This window comes from Watersipora subatra, chromosome 1, assembly GCF_963576615.1.
Source record: "Watersipora subatra chromosome 1, tzWatSuba1.1, whole genome shotgun sequence".
NCBI lineage: Eukaryota > Metazoa > Bryozoa > Gymnolaemata > Cheilostomatida > Watersiporidae > Watersipora > Watersipora subatra.
In genome coordinates this window covers 15,618,149-15,636,394 of record NC_088708.1, presented here as the reverse complement: position 1 = coordinate 15,636,394, position 18,246 = coordinate 15,618,149, and the positions used below count along the sequence as shown (strand labels likewise).

Genomic DNA, 18,246 nt, shown 5'->3' with positions numbered 1-18,246 from the left:
CACTGTTCCGTTTTAAATGGCAAAGTTGCTGCCATGTTAAAAAAGCAGTCCTTAGTTCTGCGGCCTATAGTAAGGTGCGGCTTATGTATTGTTTTATTATCGTTTTTGGAAAATAAAGCACATGCAGCTTATATAGAGGTGCGGTTTATAGTCCAAACAGTACGGTAGTCCCAAATTGAAAAATATTTCTTACCAGTGAACTGGACCTGAGGAATCTAATGTTTGTTCCACTGCATTTATTTTCACATCACTATATTTTCGCACTCATCAGAGCTGCGAAATTAAGTTCCAGCGAAATTTTACTCTGTATGCTACTCACGAAACTAAATACTAGCGAAATATAAGTGTCCTAGGGTACTCGCATTTTATAAAAGACGCACGGTCTGTGTGTCCGCTCTCATCAGGAAATAAATAAATAATTTGTGCTCTTGAATATTACACCTAAGATCACGAACAACACAATATTCGAATATTTTAGTAAGTGCTTTGATATATATCATTGCTCTCGCGTTCTTTCGCTACTTACGAATAAACATGGAACCTTCATTGTAAATTCCTGCATACATATTTATTGGGTAAATATTGAACAAAACTCGCAAGAGTGGGGTGGAGACAACTCTTATTTTTATTTATTGCGCTGTAACCAACACTGCCGTCAATAGAGTCAGAGTGCCCTAAGCATTTCACCTCACTCAGAGAGCTGCAACGACATGAGCGATGTCACATCAAGAAAATTAAGTGTTCCTCCTGCGAGGGCGTCTTCGCCACCAGGGCGTTATTAGTACAGCACATAGAAGAGATACACCAGCGATCTGTGGCCACACAGACATCGCCCACAAAGCCACCATGCATCGGTAGGCCAAGGGAGAGGAGGGTGCCTTCTCCGAGGCAGCTGCCAAGTGCAGTGTCGTATAGGGAGTGTTACGCGAACTGGAGTTACGTCATTTTCGATAGTTCCAAACAAACTCGCTTTGCTATATAAAGTTCCGTTGGATATTAAGGTATCGAATCAGAAATACGATTTATACACAGTTGAAATCACCATTTTCTTAGCCTTTTTATATACCACTAAGATCGTCAGAATTTTCTGATTCTTTTTATGTATAACACGAGCATCTTATCTGTGGTTAGTTAGATTTACACCAGGCTAAAATCAAAATTCCGTTTATCTGCCAGCGTGGAGTTATTTCAATCTTTGCGTTAACACTTTTTCCCTTTATTTTTTTATAATTTTGAAATTTAATTGTGATTTAAACAGCATCTTCATCATAATAGTTAATTGTTGGGCTGTGGGATGCTCAGGCAGATCAGAGATAGGCCTACAGGTTTTTCAATTCCCAATTTTCAATTCTTCAGAGACATTCCACTAGAAGATTGCAATGGCAACTCGATACAATAAAGAAAGGGCTGAAGTTGCGGTTTACTTGTGGGTCCACAGGTTGCAACCATCTCCTGGGTTCAGGAATGCCTCTTCCGTCTGTTAGGACACTGCAAAGACGACTTCAAACTATTTGTTTTGAGCCAGGAGTTCTCACGGCTGTTTTTCAATACATGAAGGAAAAGGTGAGCTTGTGTAATAAAGAGTTATCTTATGTTTATTTTCAATTTTATGTTTCTTATTTGTTTTGCTAATCGCTCTTTTTACATTCTGATGTCTTTGCGGATTATACTGCATTTACAAGCTTCTTTGATTTAGGCTGCGAGTATGGATGAGAGGAATCGACAGTGTTGCCTTGTGTTGGATGAGATGGAGATTACTGAAGCCCTTGAGTATGATGCTAGCAACAGCTCCGTAATAGGAGAAGTGACGTTACCTGGCCATAGTGGCCTTGCTAGTCATGGTTTAGTGGTTATGATTGGAGGTTGGTGACGTTAAGTTCTTGTTTATTTCATTTATTACTTTCCTCTTTGTGCCTGCAGTTTTACCACTAATATTACATGTACTTCGAATCCAAGTGTTGTTTGTATCTTTGCAGAAATTACTGAAAGATGGAAACAAATTGTCGCATTCCTTATCACTGGTAAATCTATTTCCGGGGACAGTCTAGCTTCTCTTATTATTGATGTCATAACACATGCAAGCGGTATTGATCTGAAAGTTGTTGCTGTTACTTCAGACATGGGGTCAAGCAACCAAGCGATGTGGAAGACGTTTGGTATTGAAAGCAAAAGGGACTCACTAGTGAGCTGTATTCCACATCCTGTGTCTGGTGATAATGTACCTCTATTCTTAGCTGACGTTCATCACGTTATTAAAAACTTGAGAAATGCGTTTGCCACTCATAAAGTTTTTACAATAGCTGACGATATTTGTAGAAAACATAATCTTCATTTTAACTGCATAAAACTATCCTATGTTGTGGATCTTTTTGAATTCCAGTCTAGTAAAGACTTAAAATTAGCACCTAATCTGTCTGATAAAACTGTCTCATCTACAGGACACTTCAGCAAGATGAATGTGGCGAATGCCATGCATCTTTTTAGTAAGTCTGTTAGTGCTGCTCTGAGGTACCTCCGTTAGTAAGGAAGGTAGATCTGAGGAGTATTTGACAACGGCTTGGTTTATTGACACAGTCGATCATTGTTTTGATTTATGGCCTCTCGTCATTCTGTAATGGCTTTATCTAAACACAAATTTGACGCTTATGCTGATGCTCGTTCATTTCTTTATGATTTTGTAAAACTAGTCAATGCGGATAGGAGTCAGGTATGCATGGAAGCCAGTCCAAGCTGGTATTCACCTATCTACACGATCCGTACTCAACATTTGTGATGACTTGCTTGCCAACATGGAGTTCTTACTCACCTCCAGGTTGACACAAGACTGTATCGAGAACCTTTTCAGCGCGGTAAGATGTAGGAGTCCTGTGCCAACAGCTACAGAATTTAAATATGCTCTAAAACTGATCACTGTGGCACAGTATCTCAAACCGACCAAAGCTTCTATGTAGAAGATGGGCAAGAGTACTTCAGAGATTTATTGCCATCTACCATAGAAGTACCAACTGCCGAACCTTTGCTCATAGATGTACCTCTGGCTTCACTTGAGGAAATCAGCGCAGCAGAAAAAGAGTTGTTATACTATCTTGCTTGCTATTGTCTACCGAGTTTGCTAAAGTTGAAGCAAGTATGTGAAGGTTGTTGCACCAGCCTATCTAACACATCTGGTGCTCCGCACTGTAGGTCAGGTTTTCTGCAATTTAAAAACTTTAAAGAAGGGGTGCTTTGTGTGAAGTTTCTGGTGACACACTTGCTCTGTTCAAAAAGTGGGAGTCTGTCGTGAGAAGCTTTTAGCCTCATCTTAAGAACAACCATATAGGTACTTTGATAGCTTCTAAATGCATGGAGAATATTGATATGCCACGTGAGCTGCCCACTTGTCATGCTATATTGCAGAAACTAGTGAGAAAGTTTGTGAATGTTAGACTTCATATTTTATGTAAAAAACATACTTCCACCTCACAGTCAGTGCAGTTTGGTAGCAAAAGCATGGCCATGCGAACACTAGTTCAGAATATTCATTATTAAGTGTTGTTGAATGTTGTTGCTTTCTGTATTTTTACTGTACTCATTCTTGTTGACTAGTATTATATTTATATATATTATAAACATGTGTAAGTCAGCCATTGCACACAAAATAGTACGTTGGCATACCTCACTATAGTACTAGTACAGCTTAGCTACTTTGACTTGTTTATTCAAAGTTAATAATTTTTATTGTAACATTACTATGAAAGATTTTTTATGTAGTATAATATGCCCTTTTAGTATTCAGTTTTTATTATGGAAAGTTGTTCAATTTTTATGTTGTACCTCATACTTCTTGCACGTTTAGTTGAAATCATTGTCCGAAATAAATTTGTGGTTGTCCATTAAATTGCATAAAACAAGCCCGTTTATTATTTTTATGAACAAAAAAAATTGGCAAGTGATGGTATTATAAATATAATTAGCATTGTGAATACATTTAATTGTTTGTTTGGTCGCCCAAAGTTGTGAAATTGCAAGTAAACCCAATTTAGCTGAGGCATTCTAGTGCAGATAATAGGAGGTATTTACTATGAAGTAGCAGAAAACCTGTAAATATGGAGTTTTCACTTTTACAACTGCTATGTGAGTTAGAGCAAAACCTGAGCTTTCTTGTGGTATACTTGATAGTGCTCTAAGGTTACCCAAAGTAGTTTTATTAACTGATAAACAAAGACAGGTAAGAGCAGTCAATTGTAACTCTATATAAAAGTAGGCGTGGCCGATGTTTGTTTGGAACTTTCGATGCGTTTGTATAGGCTCCGTTGGTGGCGTAACTCTCCCTATACGACACTGGCCAAGTGTGCACCGGAGACCGGTGTGGCGTCCATCCAACTCGGTTAGGACATTGGCCACTCCGATACGCGAGGTTTCTTCTCGAATAGTCGCCAAGAACCTTTCCCCCCCCCCCCCCCCCCCCCGAGATCCTCTCGGCCACGATGACCTGGACGTTCTTGGAACAAATAACATCCAAATAGGATCATTCTCTAGAATTATTCCTCCCACGGCCCTTTTCAGGGTCATCAGTATTTTCATAGAGTTTATTCGTTTGAATATCTCCTTGATTTTCAAGTTTACAACACCATGCATTCATCGGACTCATCGAGCGTAATACAACAGATTACATGTTTGAAACCTTAGTCACGAGGTCAAGTAGCACAACTGATAACTGCTGGCTTGAAAGCTTAAAATTATACAAACCACACTACTTGTGATTGATCTAGTGTTTACTAGAAAGGAAGGCGTAAGCATACCTGCCAACTCTCACGCATTGGGCGTGAGACTCACGCAATCACCCCAAAGAAAAAATGAAAATGCGTGAGAAACGCGTGGAATTTTTGCCCCATTTTCCACAATTTTATATATACTATCATTGATACATCAATTGCCCCAAAACCAAATCTCACGCATTGCCCCACTCTTGGGTTGGCAGGTCTGGGCGTAAGATGTAGGCCTAACACTACATAATACAGTATGGAAACAAGATACAGTCAGATGATTCATCAGCTATTTTTCAGTTACTTATTCGGTTAGATACGCATTAGCGTCTTTTGGGAAGTTCCAAATCAACAATTTGTAATTTTGTTAGACCTTCAATTTAAATGACGCCGATTTCTCTTCTTCTATGTAGCCTCACGTTTAGAACCAGTTAGACTGAGAACTTCACTTCACAATTGTATATATTCAGACATGTAAACAATAAATACATGTTCACCATCGTAATACACACATTGTACCAAAGAACGATGTCAGTCGCAAAGCTTTGGCGCCGAACTCGACAATCGTAGCGAATCGACTTCTGTCGTTGTGAAGATGAGACGACGAAGCAACCATTGGACCAATCCATCTTCCAAGGATTGGTACATTTTTCCATGTCGCCTCAATAAAAATCTCCAAATACTGTACGTAGAAAATTTGTTTATACATGTACATCTAAATTTACAATTTGGGTAAATCATTTCATTTCTGAATTCATGAAGAAGATCATTGAGTTATTTATCGTTGTGGTTTACTAATTAGGTCCACTAGTTTATGAAATTTTTTATATGAATAAAAACTTGTAAGGTAAATAATGACCCAACTGATATGTAATGGAATATACTTTTGTAAAAGATTGGAATTTTGTGGAAACATTAGGCTGGCTGTTACAACTACAACAATTATAAATCAATAAAGGACTATTATTAAATAACTTTTATTGTCTATAAGGTTAACAGTCCTTATTAGTATAAAATAGCTCATTATTTGGCATCACATCATTATACAACATATAAACTTTTCAAGAATTAATATGGCAGCATTTACAAGTTCATTATTGTAAGGCATTTTGCTTGTGCAAAGCTGTGTTTGGTGATGCCCACAACAGCTCTACCACTTACTAATGTCTATCTTCTAGAGAGCACCTTCAAGTCACAAGTCTACCGGTAAACTATAACTAACTGACTAGTAGCAAACTATTTTGATTGCTGAAATTTAGGTGAAAGCCAGTGATTTGTGACATCGGCGGCTGGTGAATCCCAGAGCTGTTTAAAGACTTTCCAACTCTTTTGCGTTACCAAAACATAGGGATCCTTGGTTATAGAGTAATAATATAAGCCAAGCACTAGCGATACTGTAAATCGTGCTGCCACACAGTAGTACACAATGTCTAGCTCGGCCTGTGACAGTGCATGTTTCTTCAAAAAACCTTGCAAACAATAACCACCAACATCCATAGGCTCATCAGCCACTGTCATCAGATACATAATACAGATGCCAATTTCATACACATGTAATCCGTAGGTTGTTTCCTGAAAGTCTAAGATGCCTGCGATTTCCTTTTCTTCATTGTCACCCTCTCTCACTAGGATGTTTTGTTCATTAACATCATAGTGTATAAGTCCTAGAATTACAGAATATATGTGTAAATGAATATCTTCTCCAAGTTCACCATTATAAGGTAATATAACAGGCATTACCTCCATTATTTGTTAAAAACTAACTACAGCCGGCTAATTCTCATGGCTAACTATCATCAAGTTGTCATGGAGTTGATATAGCAACAATGACCCAAAATTATTAGCAACACAACTTCTGGCACACAAAGATCTAATCGATAAACCAGCTCTTTGGCGTATGTTAGAAAAGCAAAGCAAAAACTAACTTAATACATATGTGGCAGCAAAGAAGATTATTTGCCACATGTAGCAGTAAGGAAAATGATTTGTCGTATGTGGTAACAAGAAAGATGATTTGTCATATGTGGTAACAAGGAAGATGATTTGTCATATGTGGTAGTAAGGAAGATGATTTGTCATATGTGGCAGTAAGGAAGATGGTTTGTCATATGTGGCAGCAAAGAAGATTATTTGTCACATGTAACAGCAAGGAAAATGATTTGTCATATGTGGTAACAAGAAAGATGATTTGTCATATGGGAACAAGGAAGATGATTTGTCATATGTGGCAGTAAGAAAGATGATTTGTCATATGTGGCAGTCAGAAAGATGATTTGTCATATGTGGTAGTAAGGAAGATGATTTGTCACACGTGGCAGTAAGAAAGATGATTTGTCATATGTGGTAGTAAGGAAGATGATTTGTCATATGTGGCAGTAAGGAAGATGGTTTGTCATATGTGGTAACAAAAAAGATGATTTGTCATATGTGGCAGTAAGGAAGATGATTTGTCATATGTGGTAACAAAGAAGATGATTTGTCATATGTAGTAACATGGAAGATGATTTGTCATATGTGGCAGCAAAAAGGTTTGTTTGTGTACGAAAATAGATGATATGGAGTATCCAATATGTGCAAGTATGAAAGTTGAATTGACTAAAAATGTCGAGTGCAAGCGCAAAACCATCGTACTGAATAAGTGTAAAAGTTCACCTCGAGGTAAAGAAGTTATTGTCTCCTGCAATGATTCCCACTTATCAAGAAACTCTCTTGCTATTCTCTTGTACTCTTCATCAGTCACATAGTCTAAGTATTCCCGGACCTTTGCAATGTTGTCGTGATTCCAAATAGACTCATCTTTCCGCAATCTTTCATCCTCATAGCCCTGAATAAATGCCACGCTTACAGTTGTTTTTATACTAAAAATGGACTTATGTATTACTAAACATGCTAAAGCATATCCTTGAATAAAAGGAAGCGTTTGAGGAATTTAAGATCAATAAGTTAGAGCAGCCCGGTCTGATGTGATTGGTTCTTCAGGAAACTCAACAGACAATATCACCTTTCATTCTCATCAAAATATTAACATCTAAACGTTTCTGATAATAGAGTTGTCGGCACTACCAGATGTCAATTTGAGCCTGTCATATAGACTGCTTTTTTACTGTAATATAAATGTCCAATGATGCCATTTCTCATACTAATCTACCTTCAAATATAGTATTTGTAGCTGTATTATGTGTATGGCATATTATAGTTCTTTGTGATCAATCTATAAATATACACTATAGTATATACACGGTGTAGTGTATTGCCTTGGTCCTGATGATAAAAAAGTTTGTACAACGAATAACACCTCTTCAATAATAAATTATCTGAGTAAACACTGTTTGTTACCAAGTCAATCAATATCGATCGCTGTACGATATTTTCAGAAATTGCGTCATTTCTTTCTGATTGTAAAAATGCTTTCAGGGTACCACAACACTTTGACAGGCAGTCAACGTGTTTCTATAAGGCGTTAAAAACCTTTTATTATCAGTTCCAAAGCTATCTGAGTTTTGCGTAACCACGAAAAATAGGTTTAAACTTGAATCTTCCAAACTTGCAGAAAGTTATTTGTTTGTCTGCTACCAACATGTACACGTAATGAAAGAATGCTACATGAAAGAACACTACAAACACTGATAACAAAATCTCGTGCATAAGTTAGCAGTCACGAAAACTAGTAACGCGAGTACTAATACAATACAATGTACATGTATATAATGCATGATATGTACACACAGGTGTTAATAAAACACTGTAGTTCATTTTGATTATTCCACATCCCAAAAACATGATCAACTCTATAATAAATACTGAAAGTGATTACATATAATATTATGTCAGATGTATAATATATATGAAACTATATAAAAACTTAAAAATATTTAAAATATAATTGTAAAAGTAATGATTTTTTTTAAAAAGGATTTTGCTGTTATTTTATAGACACCCAAAGACAGATGTTTGTGTAGCAACGCATAGGCTCGGGAATAGCTACAGGCACAACTACATTAACTTATACCAAGTCAAGTTTAAACTAACTTGGTTAAGATAACATTATTGTTTTTATATTTCTAACAGTTTTATTTTTACCAGACTTGTCACTTTTACTTACAATACTGCAATGTTTCAAGAAACCTTGAACATTGATTATTCCATGTGTAAAGTTGGATTTGCTCAAATTTTACATCTCTTGTTGAATGATGAGATTGTAAGTAGAGGTCCGGCTGTATTTAGTAACTGCTCAGGATATTAGCTACTTGTTTTATATCCTCAGTGTCGCATAGGCTCTCAATAAATACTCGCGAACTGCCACGTTTTTAAACAATCGTATAATACTCCCTTGCAACATGTTTTACAGCCAACTAAGAAATCGTATTAGCTGGAATAGTTCTGTTTACACAAATCGAAAGAAAAGCTTCCAATCGACCAAAAAGTACAAATATTTTGCTAGACTTTGAACTTTAGTGCTTTATAGCGCACACAATGCAATTCACTGAAAAGTAAGCAAAAATTAACCGATCACGTAAGATTATAAGTTATGCGAAATGCTTATATTGTAAGGATACCCAACCCTTTGTATCTCTGCAATAGTAAAGATTGTAAAGATATGTATTAGTTTCCCAGCTCACTCACCTCCATCATATTAACCATGTTGGCAGACAACTCCCCTGACTGACGAGCTAGTTCATTGGTGAGCCCGGCAATACAGATAGGTGTACCTTCAATATACTCCAACAGCCTAACAACATGTCGCGTTGTGCCACCGCGATCCTCTAAAATATATAAAAATGCTCATGTGCAGAATACTTACAATGAGTTGTAATAAGTTAGCTACAGTAGATGCCCCTACAACGTAAATGATCCATTCCAAGAACGTTTATGTTATAGAAATTTTACCTAATATGAACAGTAAAACATATGTACATAGCTTAATCCATTCCAAGATCTTCTCAATTTCACTCCTTTGGCCCTTCAAAACGAAAAAAATAACTAAATTTAACTTCTTAATTTAATGACTGTACAGTAATTGTAGTGTTATTAGTTTGTATTGACAACTTTCCCCTTTTTTCTTATCAATTACATGTGGTTTAGGCTGCAAGTTTACAGTAATTTTATTTTAAGTTAAGGGGATTAAGTTAAACACATCTGTAATGTCTATTTAAATCAATTTTGTTCACTTTTTTCTTTACTAGTAGGTCTGTGGTGCAAACAAAAAAGGATGTAAAACTATTATAAAAATATTATTTATGCCTAACATAAAATAAAAAATATAATAGAGACCCCTATACTTCGTTTTCTCTTCCAAGTTCGGCAATATAAAAAACGATATCTTTAAGGCTAAATATAGGGCTTTCGTTATTTAAGTCGAATTTAAGAGCTTACACCAACTCGATCCTTTACATTATATAGAATATGTAATGTAAAGCATTACATAAATTACGTAAATGTAACCTTTACATAAATTCTTTACCTTAAGTGGAATAGACGTAAAAGAAGGTTTATATTATAGGGCGTCTACCGTACTATAATGTTTTTAACATTAGATAGCAGCTCAGAGATAGAGAACTTTGGGTAAAATTATAAAGATGAAGGCGAAGGAACCTACAGAGTAAAGCATTTTTATCTATTTGTATTTTCATTAACATTGATGAGACTGATGACTAGTGACAAAGTAAACAGTAATGACTTCAATTGGGGATGAACATCAAAATTATTGTATAGATAGATCTCACTTTGTGATTATGCGGGCGCGCGTTTCCACATTTTTTGGCCAATTTTGTCGAAACTTCATATGAAGTGTCGACAATATCCGTATTTTCCGCAGGGTCGCCAAAATATTCAGTTTCAAAAGAGCATCTGTGTTCTGAGAACCAGCCTCTTAAGCACCCACCTACCTGATTGAGAATAAAGGAAATATCGGGTCACGACGGCTTCTTGCTAGTATTGGATAGATGCTCATGATGTTAGTTGGCCTTGGAACTAATCCATGGTCCACTTAAATTGATAGATTTTACAGTTAGAACAAAATGGGCTACTGAAATCAGTCATAATATCATCTAAAATTTCACTCAAAAATGTCTCACATAGCAATTATATCAGTCATAACAAGGTAGACTATTTTTTTCTAAAAAAGCTTACCGTTCGGCAGATCTTGTTCACTGAAGAACCGTCCCTCTTTGTCATAAACATGCTTAGGACATACAAGACCCTTTTCTAACAGCATCTTCAGAAGATCAACTTGAGCAGCTAGAAAGAGGTAAATGTGAATCACGAGGCCATAAATATTGCTGACGCCATGCGAGGAAAAAGTAATAAACATTGATATTTATGTTTTATATTTAACAACAATATGGATGTGACTCGAATACTGGCAAGGTCTGTTGATAGCTTCTACCATTACCGACCTTTAGTTTGTCTAACATCTTATTAAGCTATACTGCAGCCATCTAAAACTCGTGATTGAATGCTGAGAAGAATGGAGTTTTCCTACTCACCAACACTCTGCTGGTTCAAGCGACTGTCAAGAGTGTTAAGAACCTTCAACACATACCCATACTGACATGGGCTTATAATATTGTCATTGTCCCATTCAGACATGTTGACTTTCACGTGTATATTTAAATCGTCATAGCCATTCAACCTTTTCATTGACAGCACCTGCGAAAGGGCATTGAAGCTGGTAATAAATCTAGCAAAAGGTGACAGTGACCAACAGACAGTGATGTATGCATTAGCAGAGGTGTTGTTTTCAACATAAGAACATTTCTATTTAGGTATGAAGTGGTGTCATACAACTCAGTTTTTTGTGGTCTTATAAATGAATATGCTAGTTAGAAAGGATCTTATTGGTCCTTTCTAAATGGCGCATTCCTTTCTAGTTTTCTGAAAGGAAAAATAGACATAGTTTTTTGCTTCTACTAGCTTTTTACACACATTGCGGAATCACTGTTGGCAGCTGTATGTTTTTCTAATACAGGCAAGCTAGTTCAAGATCAGGAGCAATTGTGGTTTGATGCCCTTTTAACACCACCAACAGCTCTTGTGTGATTCAAACAACTGACCTACTGATCATAGGCTGGCGTGCTAACTACTGAACCACCGCTGATCCTTTACTCTAAATTTTTTCATTCTATACAGTATTTGTTCTATAATACAGTGCTTCTCTCATGCTCAGTTCAACATAGGTAACTCAAAAAATACATCTCCAATGTTAACCACACTGCTTTTAAAGATTTTGGTACAATAATATTTTCCTGTTAGGAATTATTAAATCAGATAGCTTCTCAAGTTTTTTATGGGTCTCACATAACTTACACAAAGTTTCACCCGAGTTTAGCCCAAACATAAATAACACGATGAAGATGGAAGCGCGTACCTTCAGGCCATACAGCGACTCAACTACATTTTTTAGGTCCTCATCTGTTGCATGAGGTTTCAAATCCTCAGACTCTGCAGCCATACTTGAGGCTACAATTGACGTTCAGCAAAATCAATCATATTATTTTCACTCACCTTTCTATGTTATGTATCGTGTACATTCAACCAGATAAGGCTATTTTCAACCAGATGCTAAAGCTATTTTCTAAACTGATGCAATGAAAAGAGCGTAGTGAAGACTACAAGATTCACAAAAACTACATTGCAAAGATAAACAATGCAGCATTATAATTATAACTCAGAAAACTACTACTATAGAATTATGACATCTTACAAGGATCAAACTAACTTAAAAATATATAATATTAAACATGGAATGTACCCATCAAAAAGCATCTTCAAGATCTATGTCCTAAACGTAGACAAAAGTGGTAAATTATATATAGGTATATTTTTTGCCAATAATGAATGTTATCAGCATGTCAAGGCCATGATAAGATGTCTGAAAAAACTTTAAGCCTTCAACTGATGTTTTTAATTGAACACACGTTACTCATATCTATAAGATGAGTGTTTATACCATTAAATTTGTTTTGTTGTAAGCGAAACCTTTATTCTTTTAAATGTCTGATTAGAAATTGTCAGTTGCGTTTGTGATTTTTTACTATAATTTATTTCACTCTTCAGACATTAAATATTTGTTTAACTTATCGGCTTATTTTAGCACACCTTACCTTGAAGGTCTTACTGAAAAGTATATATAAGCTGTTTTAAGTAAAGTAAAAAACTAATGTATCACATAATTTTGCCTATGAAACACATGAGACGGCCCATCAGTTATATTATGACTTCCTTTATTGATCAAATTAATACAAACAGTCATAATTTTTTAATCAACGCTCATATGTTAGTTAAAAAAATCATTTCAACACAATACATTTAAAACATTTGTTTTTACCAACATACAACAAATTCAACAATATAAACTTATTGTCTTACTAGAAGCCAATTATTTATCTAAAAATAGTGAGGTAATTAGATTCTAGCGCTGCCATCCTGTGAGGGCTGTTTCTTTGCAAGTTTTGAGTTTACCTACAGTATGCACTTCTTAGCTTCACTATACCTTAAACAGACCACTTAATTCAGAAGGTAGCAAACCAGAAGGAAGTGATCTCATATCTATGCTTGTATTGTTGCCTCACTTTTATTAAAGACATCTTCAGTGCAATTTTGTTCACTTCAAATGCACTACAGAGCTTAACAATTACCTCGAAAAATATCACCTCAGGGATATTCTCAACCATTGCTTATGCCCTACTACACAGACTCTGCCGTATAACTAGGCTGTCAAAGTAATATAAAAAAGTGAATGTGACTTTAAAAAATGAAAGAACCAAAAAACTTTAAAATAATTGCAGTCACATGGTTTAATCTGTACAACTGAAACTGTTGATTTTCTAATGGTTCTGAAACTATGCACTTTGTGAGAATTTTCATGCACTGTTTAGTCAACATCATTCTTTTTAAACCATATATCAAGTATCCATTTGGTAATTATCATCGTTGTAGAACTGCAATGGTTAATTCACCTATTCTGTGCTGTTACACCAATTGATGAAGAAAGATTTGCATAATTGCACTAGTCTTCTAAAATTTCCCAATCCATGTTCCAACACTTTTCATATTAGGAATTTGATCAAATGTTGTTTCTAACGACAGACTAGTAAATCCTAGGACCCAAGAATTCAAATCGCAGTACCCAACCCGCACAGTCCATTTATTAGAACCATATTATCCAATCATGACGTGTGACTTGTATAGGAATGACAAGTTAGCTAATAAAAAAGGATAGTCAATTGAGGTGTAGTAGTCAGTACAAATCTTTCAGCAGATACGTTGTACTCGGTATAATCTCAACATCTTTCCAGTCAAAAAGTAAATCAACTGAAGCACCACTGTAATGTATGTCTTAAGGACTGGCCACTTTTCCTTTGATACTACCGTAGCTCTACACTTGTTTTTGTCAATGAAAGGTTCAGAGTAATTTTTCGGGCTAAGATACCTCACTTGCTAAAAGAAATCACACACTTGAATGTTTTGTCCAAAAAACTTGACTTGCAAAGCAATGTTACAAACAAACAACTGTGACATTTAGCCAGTTTGCATGCTGTTTTTTTGCAAAAGTGTCACCGCCTGGTTATAGCGCACTAGTCTAGTTCTTGCCGAAAGACAACTATGATCAATGTCTGTTTTGATAGAGTGGTTTTGCCCAAGTTATGCGGTAGTGTAATCATAGTAACCATAAATACAGCGATCATGCAAGTTTAGCAATAATAAATTTCAAACTTTATTCATCTGATACAATACAAAGTTCCATCCAATAAAAATGTCTATAACATTGAATAATGTTGGTTATTTATTGAATATATTCAATGACAGTATTGGTGGATATCCATTACATAATGCTCACCTCCCTCCACAACCAAATTTGAAATAGATGATAACTTTAGTATGCACAGGGAGATCGACAATGTGTTCCAGAATTTTGTACCTTTTGAATGTTCAGTTCACGGGTTGATATTTTGAAGCTCTTTATATCTAAACAGGTTGACGCATCTTGAGTAAATAGTTACTTTGGTCTTTGAAACACAGGACTTGCCTCATGAATGATTTGGGCAGAATATTCCTAATTCTGAATTTATTATACAATATATAATTTTCGGCGGTCTTTGGCCGGAAATCAACAGTCACAAAAAATGCTGACACACAGACGCCACCTGTTAGGACTCTAATGAGTCCCTAGACTACCACCAAGGAACACATTTAGTTTTGAGCCAGTAGGTTTTGAGCCATGCATTTTTTTCTGCGGATGTCTGGCCTTATATACAGTACCTTCCAAGCCAAAATTAATCCCATTAAGTGGTTGTTGAAACTAACCAATAGTGATCCAATCCTCATCACCGTATCGAACATATTCTTAATTTTTAGGAGCTTTTATTAATACAAAACATTTCTTTCGTATTAGTCAAAAACAGGCGCACAGTTGTCCTACATATCTACCTATCTACTGCTCAGTATTATAATGTATAACCTGATAAATAAATCGAATGTGCCATAAAAATTGAAATAAAAAGGTAGTAGGTAAACAATGCGATTATAGAAAAATTTAAAATTCTAGTTTGGTAACTTTTCCCATCAACAGCGACCATCAGAAGTTCTTCGTCATTCTATATATAAACATATCTTTTCTTTGACAGTATTTCCCAGCGATGATGCAGGAAAGTTTTTTGCTCTCTCCAAGCTCACAATATGTGCTATATAGTTTCAACTGCTATACGACCTCTTGGTCAAATTGGAGGACTTTCAAATACTGTAATGAAGTATGCAAATCCATGTACCTTTTATTCAAAAACTGTAGCCTGCTGTAGCCTTACCAACATGGAAGAAAATAACACTGTTTCATCTCAAAAAATTATTTGATAAAATTAAAATAATTTAGAAGTGATTAATGGTTGCTTAAATCATCTCCTTTTATATCTGTAGTTTTTGAACGCAAAGCTAGCCTGATTGATAATTCTCTTCAAATGTCTTCAAATTCTCTTCTTTTTTCTGGCTAGTCAGATCTGATCAGCCTCATTTTATTTATTATATTTTATATTATTTTATTTATTATTATAACACATTGAGTTTTGAGCCAGTAGGTTACTATGCTACAGCTGTAGACTGCAACTTAGCAAGTTATGCATTTTTTCTGCGGATGTCTGGCCTTATATACCTTACAAGCCAAAATTAATCCCATTAAGTGGTTGTTGAAACTAACCAATAATGATCCAATCCTCATCACCGTATCGAACATATTCTTAATCTTTAGAAGCTTTTATTAATACAAAACATTCCTTTCGTATTAGTCAAAAACAGACGCACAGTTGTCCTACATATCTACCTATCTACTGCTCAGCCCTATAATGTATAACCTGATAAATAAATCGTATGTGCCATAAAAATTGAAATAAAAAGGTAATAGGTAAACAATGCGATTATAGAAAAATTTACAAATTCTAGTTTGGTAACTTTTCCCATCAATAGCGACCATCAGAAGTTCTTAGTCATTTTATATATAAACATATCTTTTCGATGACAGTATTTCCCAGCGATAGTGCAGGAAAGTTTTTTGCTCTCTCCAAGCTCACAGTATGTGCTATATAGTTTCAACTGCTATATGACCTCTTGCTCGGACTTTCGAGATACTGTAATGAAGTATGCAAATCCATGTACCTTTTGTTCAAAAACTGTAGCCTGCTGTAGACTTACCAACATGGACGAAAATAACAGTTTCATCTCAAAAAATTATTTGATAAAATTAAAATAATTTAAAAGTGATTAATGGTCGCTTAAATCATCTCTTCTTTTATATCTGTAGTTTTTGAACGCAAAGCTAGCCTGATTGATGATTCTCTTCAAATGTTGACAAGCTTGACAAGTTTCTATACAACCTTTTGTCTGGCTAGTCAGATCTGATCAGCCTCATTTTATTGTTCCCTTAGTGAGAGTTCTTGTGGTGACTCACTATCATCCCTTTCAAGACTGTTTCAGTCTAGCAGTCAAATTAGTACTTTCAGTCTGGTTGTTTTGAACTCTTTCTGGTTGATAGTCTCACAATTCACGTAAAGTAGGTCTCACCCATATACTGCTCTAACACTCAGCCAGTTGATGAACGGCATTTATTCTAAGCCCCCAGACTAGTCCAGCCTAAACAAAACTATGGCAGTGTTGCATCTATATATATAAATCTCAGTGTTTGTCTGTCATCTGTCCGGTCATAGTGATAAGGTCTTAGGAATGGAAATTCTGCTTATCACTGGATTTGAACTTGGCACCAGCAAGTCTGCAGACTGGCAAACTAACCTGATACACTATGCTGTCCTTCTCATACTAATGAAGAATAGCGCACATACTTATGCAGCACTTGTAAAAATACTACCGGCTAGCTTAACACCATCCCGCGTAACGTCATCCCGCGTAACGTCATCCCCGCGTAACGTCATCCCGCGTAACGTCATCCCGCGTAACGTCATCCCGCGTAACGTCATATTCTTATAGTAAAGATTTAGATTAGCTAAGTTACTAGCTTATCAGGTAAGTTACTCAAATTCCTTGGGTAATTGTTTTATTACGAGTACAATGCTGGGCATTCAACTAGTACGATAATAAACGACAAAATGTATATACAAGAAAATACCTACACAAGACAATGCATACTTGCCAAATAGTTGAGAAAAAAAAGCGTGAAATTGACGGTAAATGTAGTAGTTGAATCTGAAGCCTAGATTTCTTTGTGAAGTTTTTTTTTCATTGGTACCTACATAGGAGGCCCTTCCACGATTTTATTCAATGTTTAGGTGCTCTGCTATCAATGTGAGGTCATGGTCGTTTGCCAACGATATGTCACAGCTCCATGTATAATCTTTGTTTATTGATGAAAAACTGCGGAGCGAATCGTTAGACATCAATGTTGCTAAATTTAAATAGCCCAGGTTTTATGGCAAACATACGGTTTAATAGCAATCTGTTTCATTGTCGCTAACTTTGTATGATGATGAGAGCTCACAACTAGTAAACAAAGGGAAAACGACAAGTAAAAAAATTAAACTACTACCTTTATTGAAAAAGCTGGAGGAAAACGGGAGCTTTTGTGCAAAAGGGGACTGGCTTAAAAAAACTGGAGGGTCTCGGCCAAACCGGGAGACTTGGCAAGTATGGGGCAATGCCATAAACTAACAAGAAAATTTGTGAAGACAAACAACTTTTGGGATCAACATCTACCATACCACAAGATTATGGTGTAAGAATGGGAAGATTATCAAGTGTAATAGGTTTGTTGCTGTAGCTGAAACAAGGTAAAATGTCCAATTAAAGGCACGTGAGATGCTGGTGCTTTCTCCATGGTTGAATGAAACTTTGGCCATTTTTAATTATTTATGCGTTTGCATTCCAACAGGTCATATTATACATGAAGAAGGCTCGGGACAGTTTCCTCTTCCTTTCATCTGAATCTCAATGAACCTTCTGTACAAGGATGATGTGAGCACTGTAAGCTTGCTTTGCTAAACAATGTTAAGTTACGTATGGTAAA

General features: G+C 35.9%; 2 protein-coding genes and 1 long non-coding RNA gene across 4 annotated transcripts in view; 1 reads left to right on the top strand and 2 right to left on the bottom strand.

Moving 5' to 3' along the window:
• LOC137401300 (hydroxylysine kinase-like) overlaps positions 1-5,151 on the bottom strand; it is a 63,305-nt gene extending 58,154 nt beyond the window's left edge. The window contains exon 1 of one of the 2 annotated variants that reach the window (XM_068087682.1): positions 5,119-5,151. The gene's annotated coding sequence lies outside the window, so the exon portion shown is untranslated. The remainder of the gene's footprint in view (positions 1-5,118) is intronic. The other variant, XM_068087684.1, reaches the window with a different exon arrangement.
• Positions 5,152-5,335: 184 nt separating this feature from the next.
• Positions 5,336-11,854, top strand: LOC137405909 (uncharacterized). The gene is made up of 3 exons (XR_010979822.1): positions 5,336-5,429; positions 11,391-11,509; positions 11,713-11,854. It is a non-coding gene; the product is annotated as an uncharacterized lncRNA (long non-coding RNA).
• LOC137405903 (hydroxylysine kinase-like) lies at positions 5,353-12,207 on the bottom strand. Its single transcript, XM_068092358.1, has 6 exons — positions 12,112-12,207; positions 11,231-11,393; positions 10,875-10,982; positions 9,369-9,508; positions 7,398-7,569; positions 5,353-6,409 (listed from the first exon to the last, which is right to left on the bottom strand). Exons 1-6 carry the CDS (start codon positions 12,193-12,195, stop codon positions 5,982-5,984), a joined length of 1,095 nt encoding a protein of 364 aa, XP_067948459.1. The 5' UTR covers positions 12,196-12,207; the 3' UTR covers positions 5,353-5,981.
• Between the last annotated feature and the right edge of the window lie 6,039 nt (positions 12,208-18,246).

Bases quoted from the DNA above. Each gene is read 5' to 3' on its own strand.
- LOC137405903 (XM_068092358.1), bottom strand. From the start codon at position 12,195: ATGGCTGCAGAGTCTGAGGATTTGAAACCTCATGCAACAGATGAGGAC. The intron at 9,509-10,874 runs GTAAGCTTTTTT...TATATATTTTAG, and splicing joins TGAACAAGATCTGCCGAACG to AGGATCGCGGTGGCACAACG. The intron at 7,570-9,368 runs GTGAGTGAGCTG...GCATTTATTCAG, and splicing joins ACATGGTTAATATGATGGAG to GGCTATGAGGATGAAAGATT.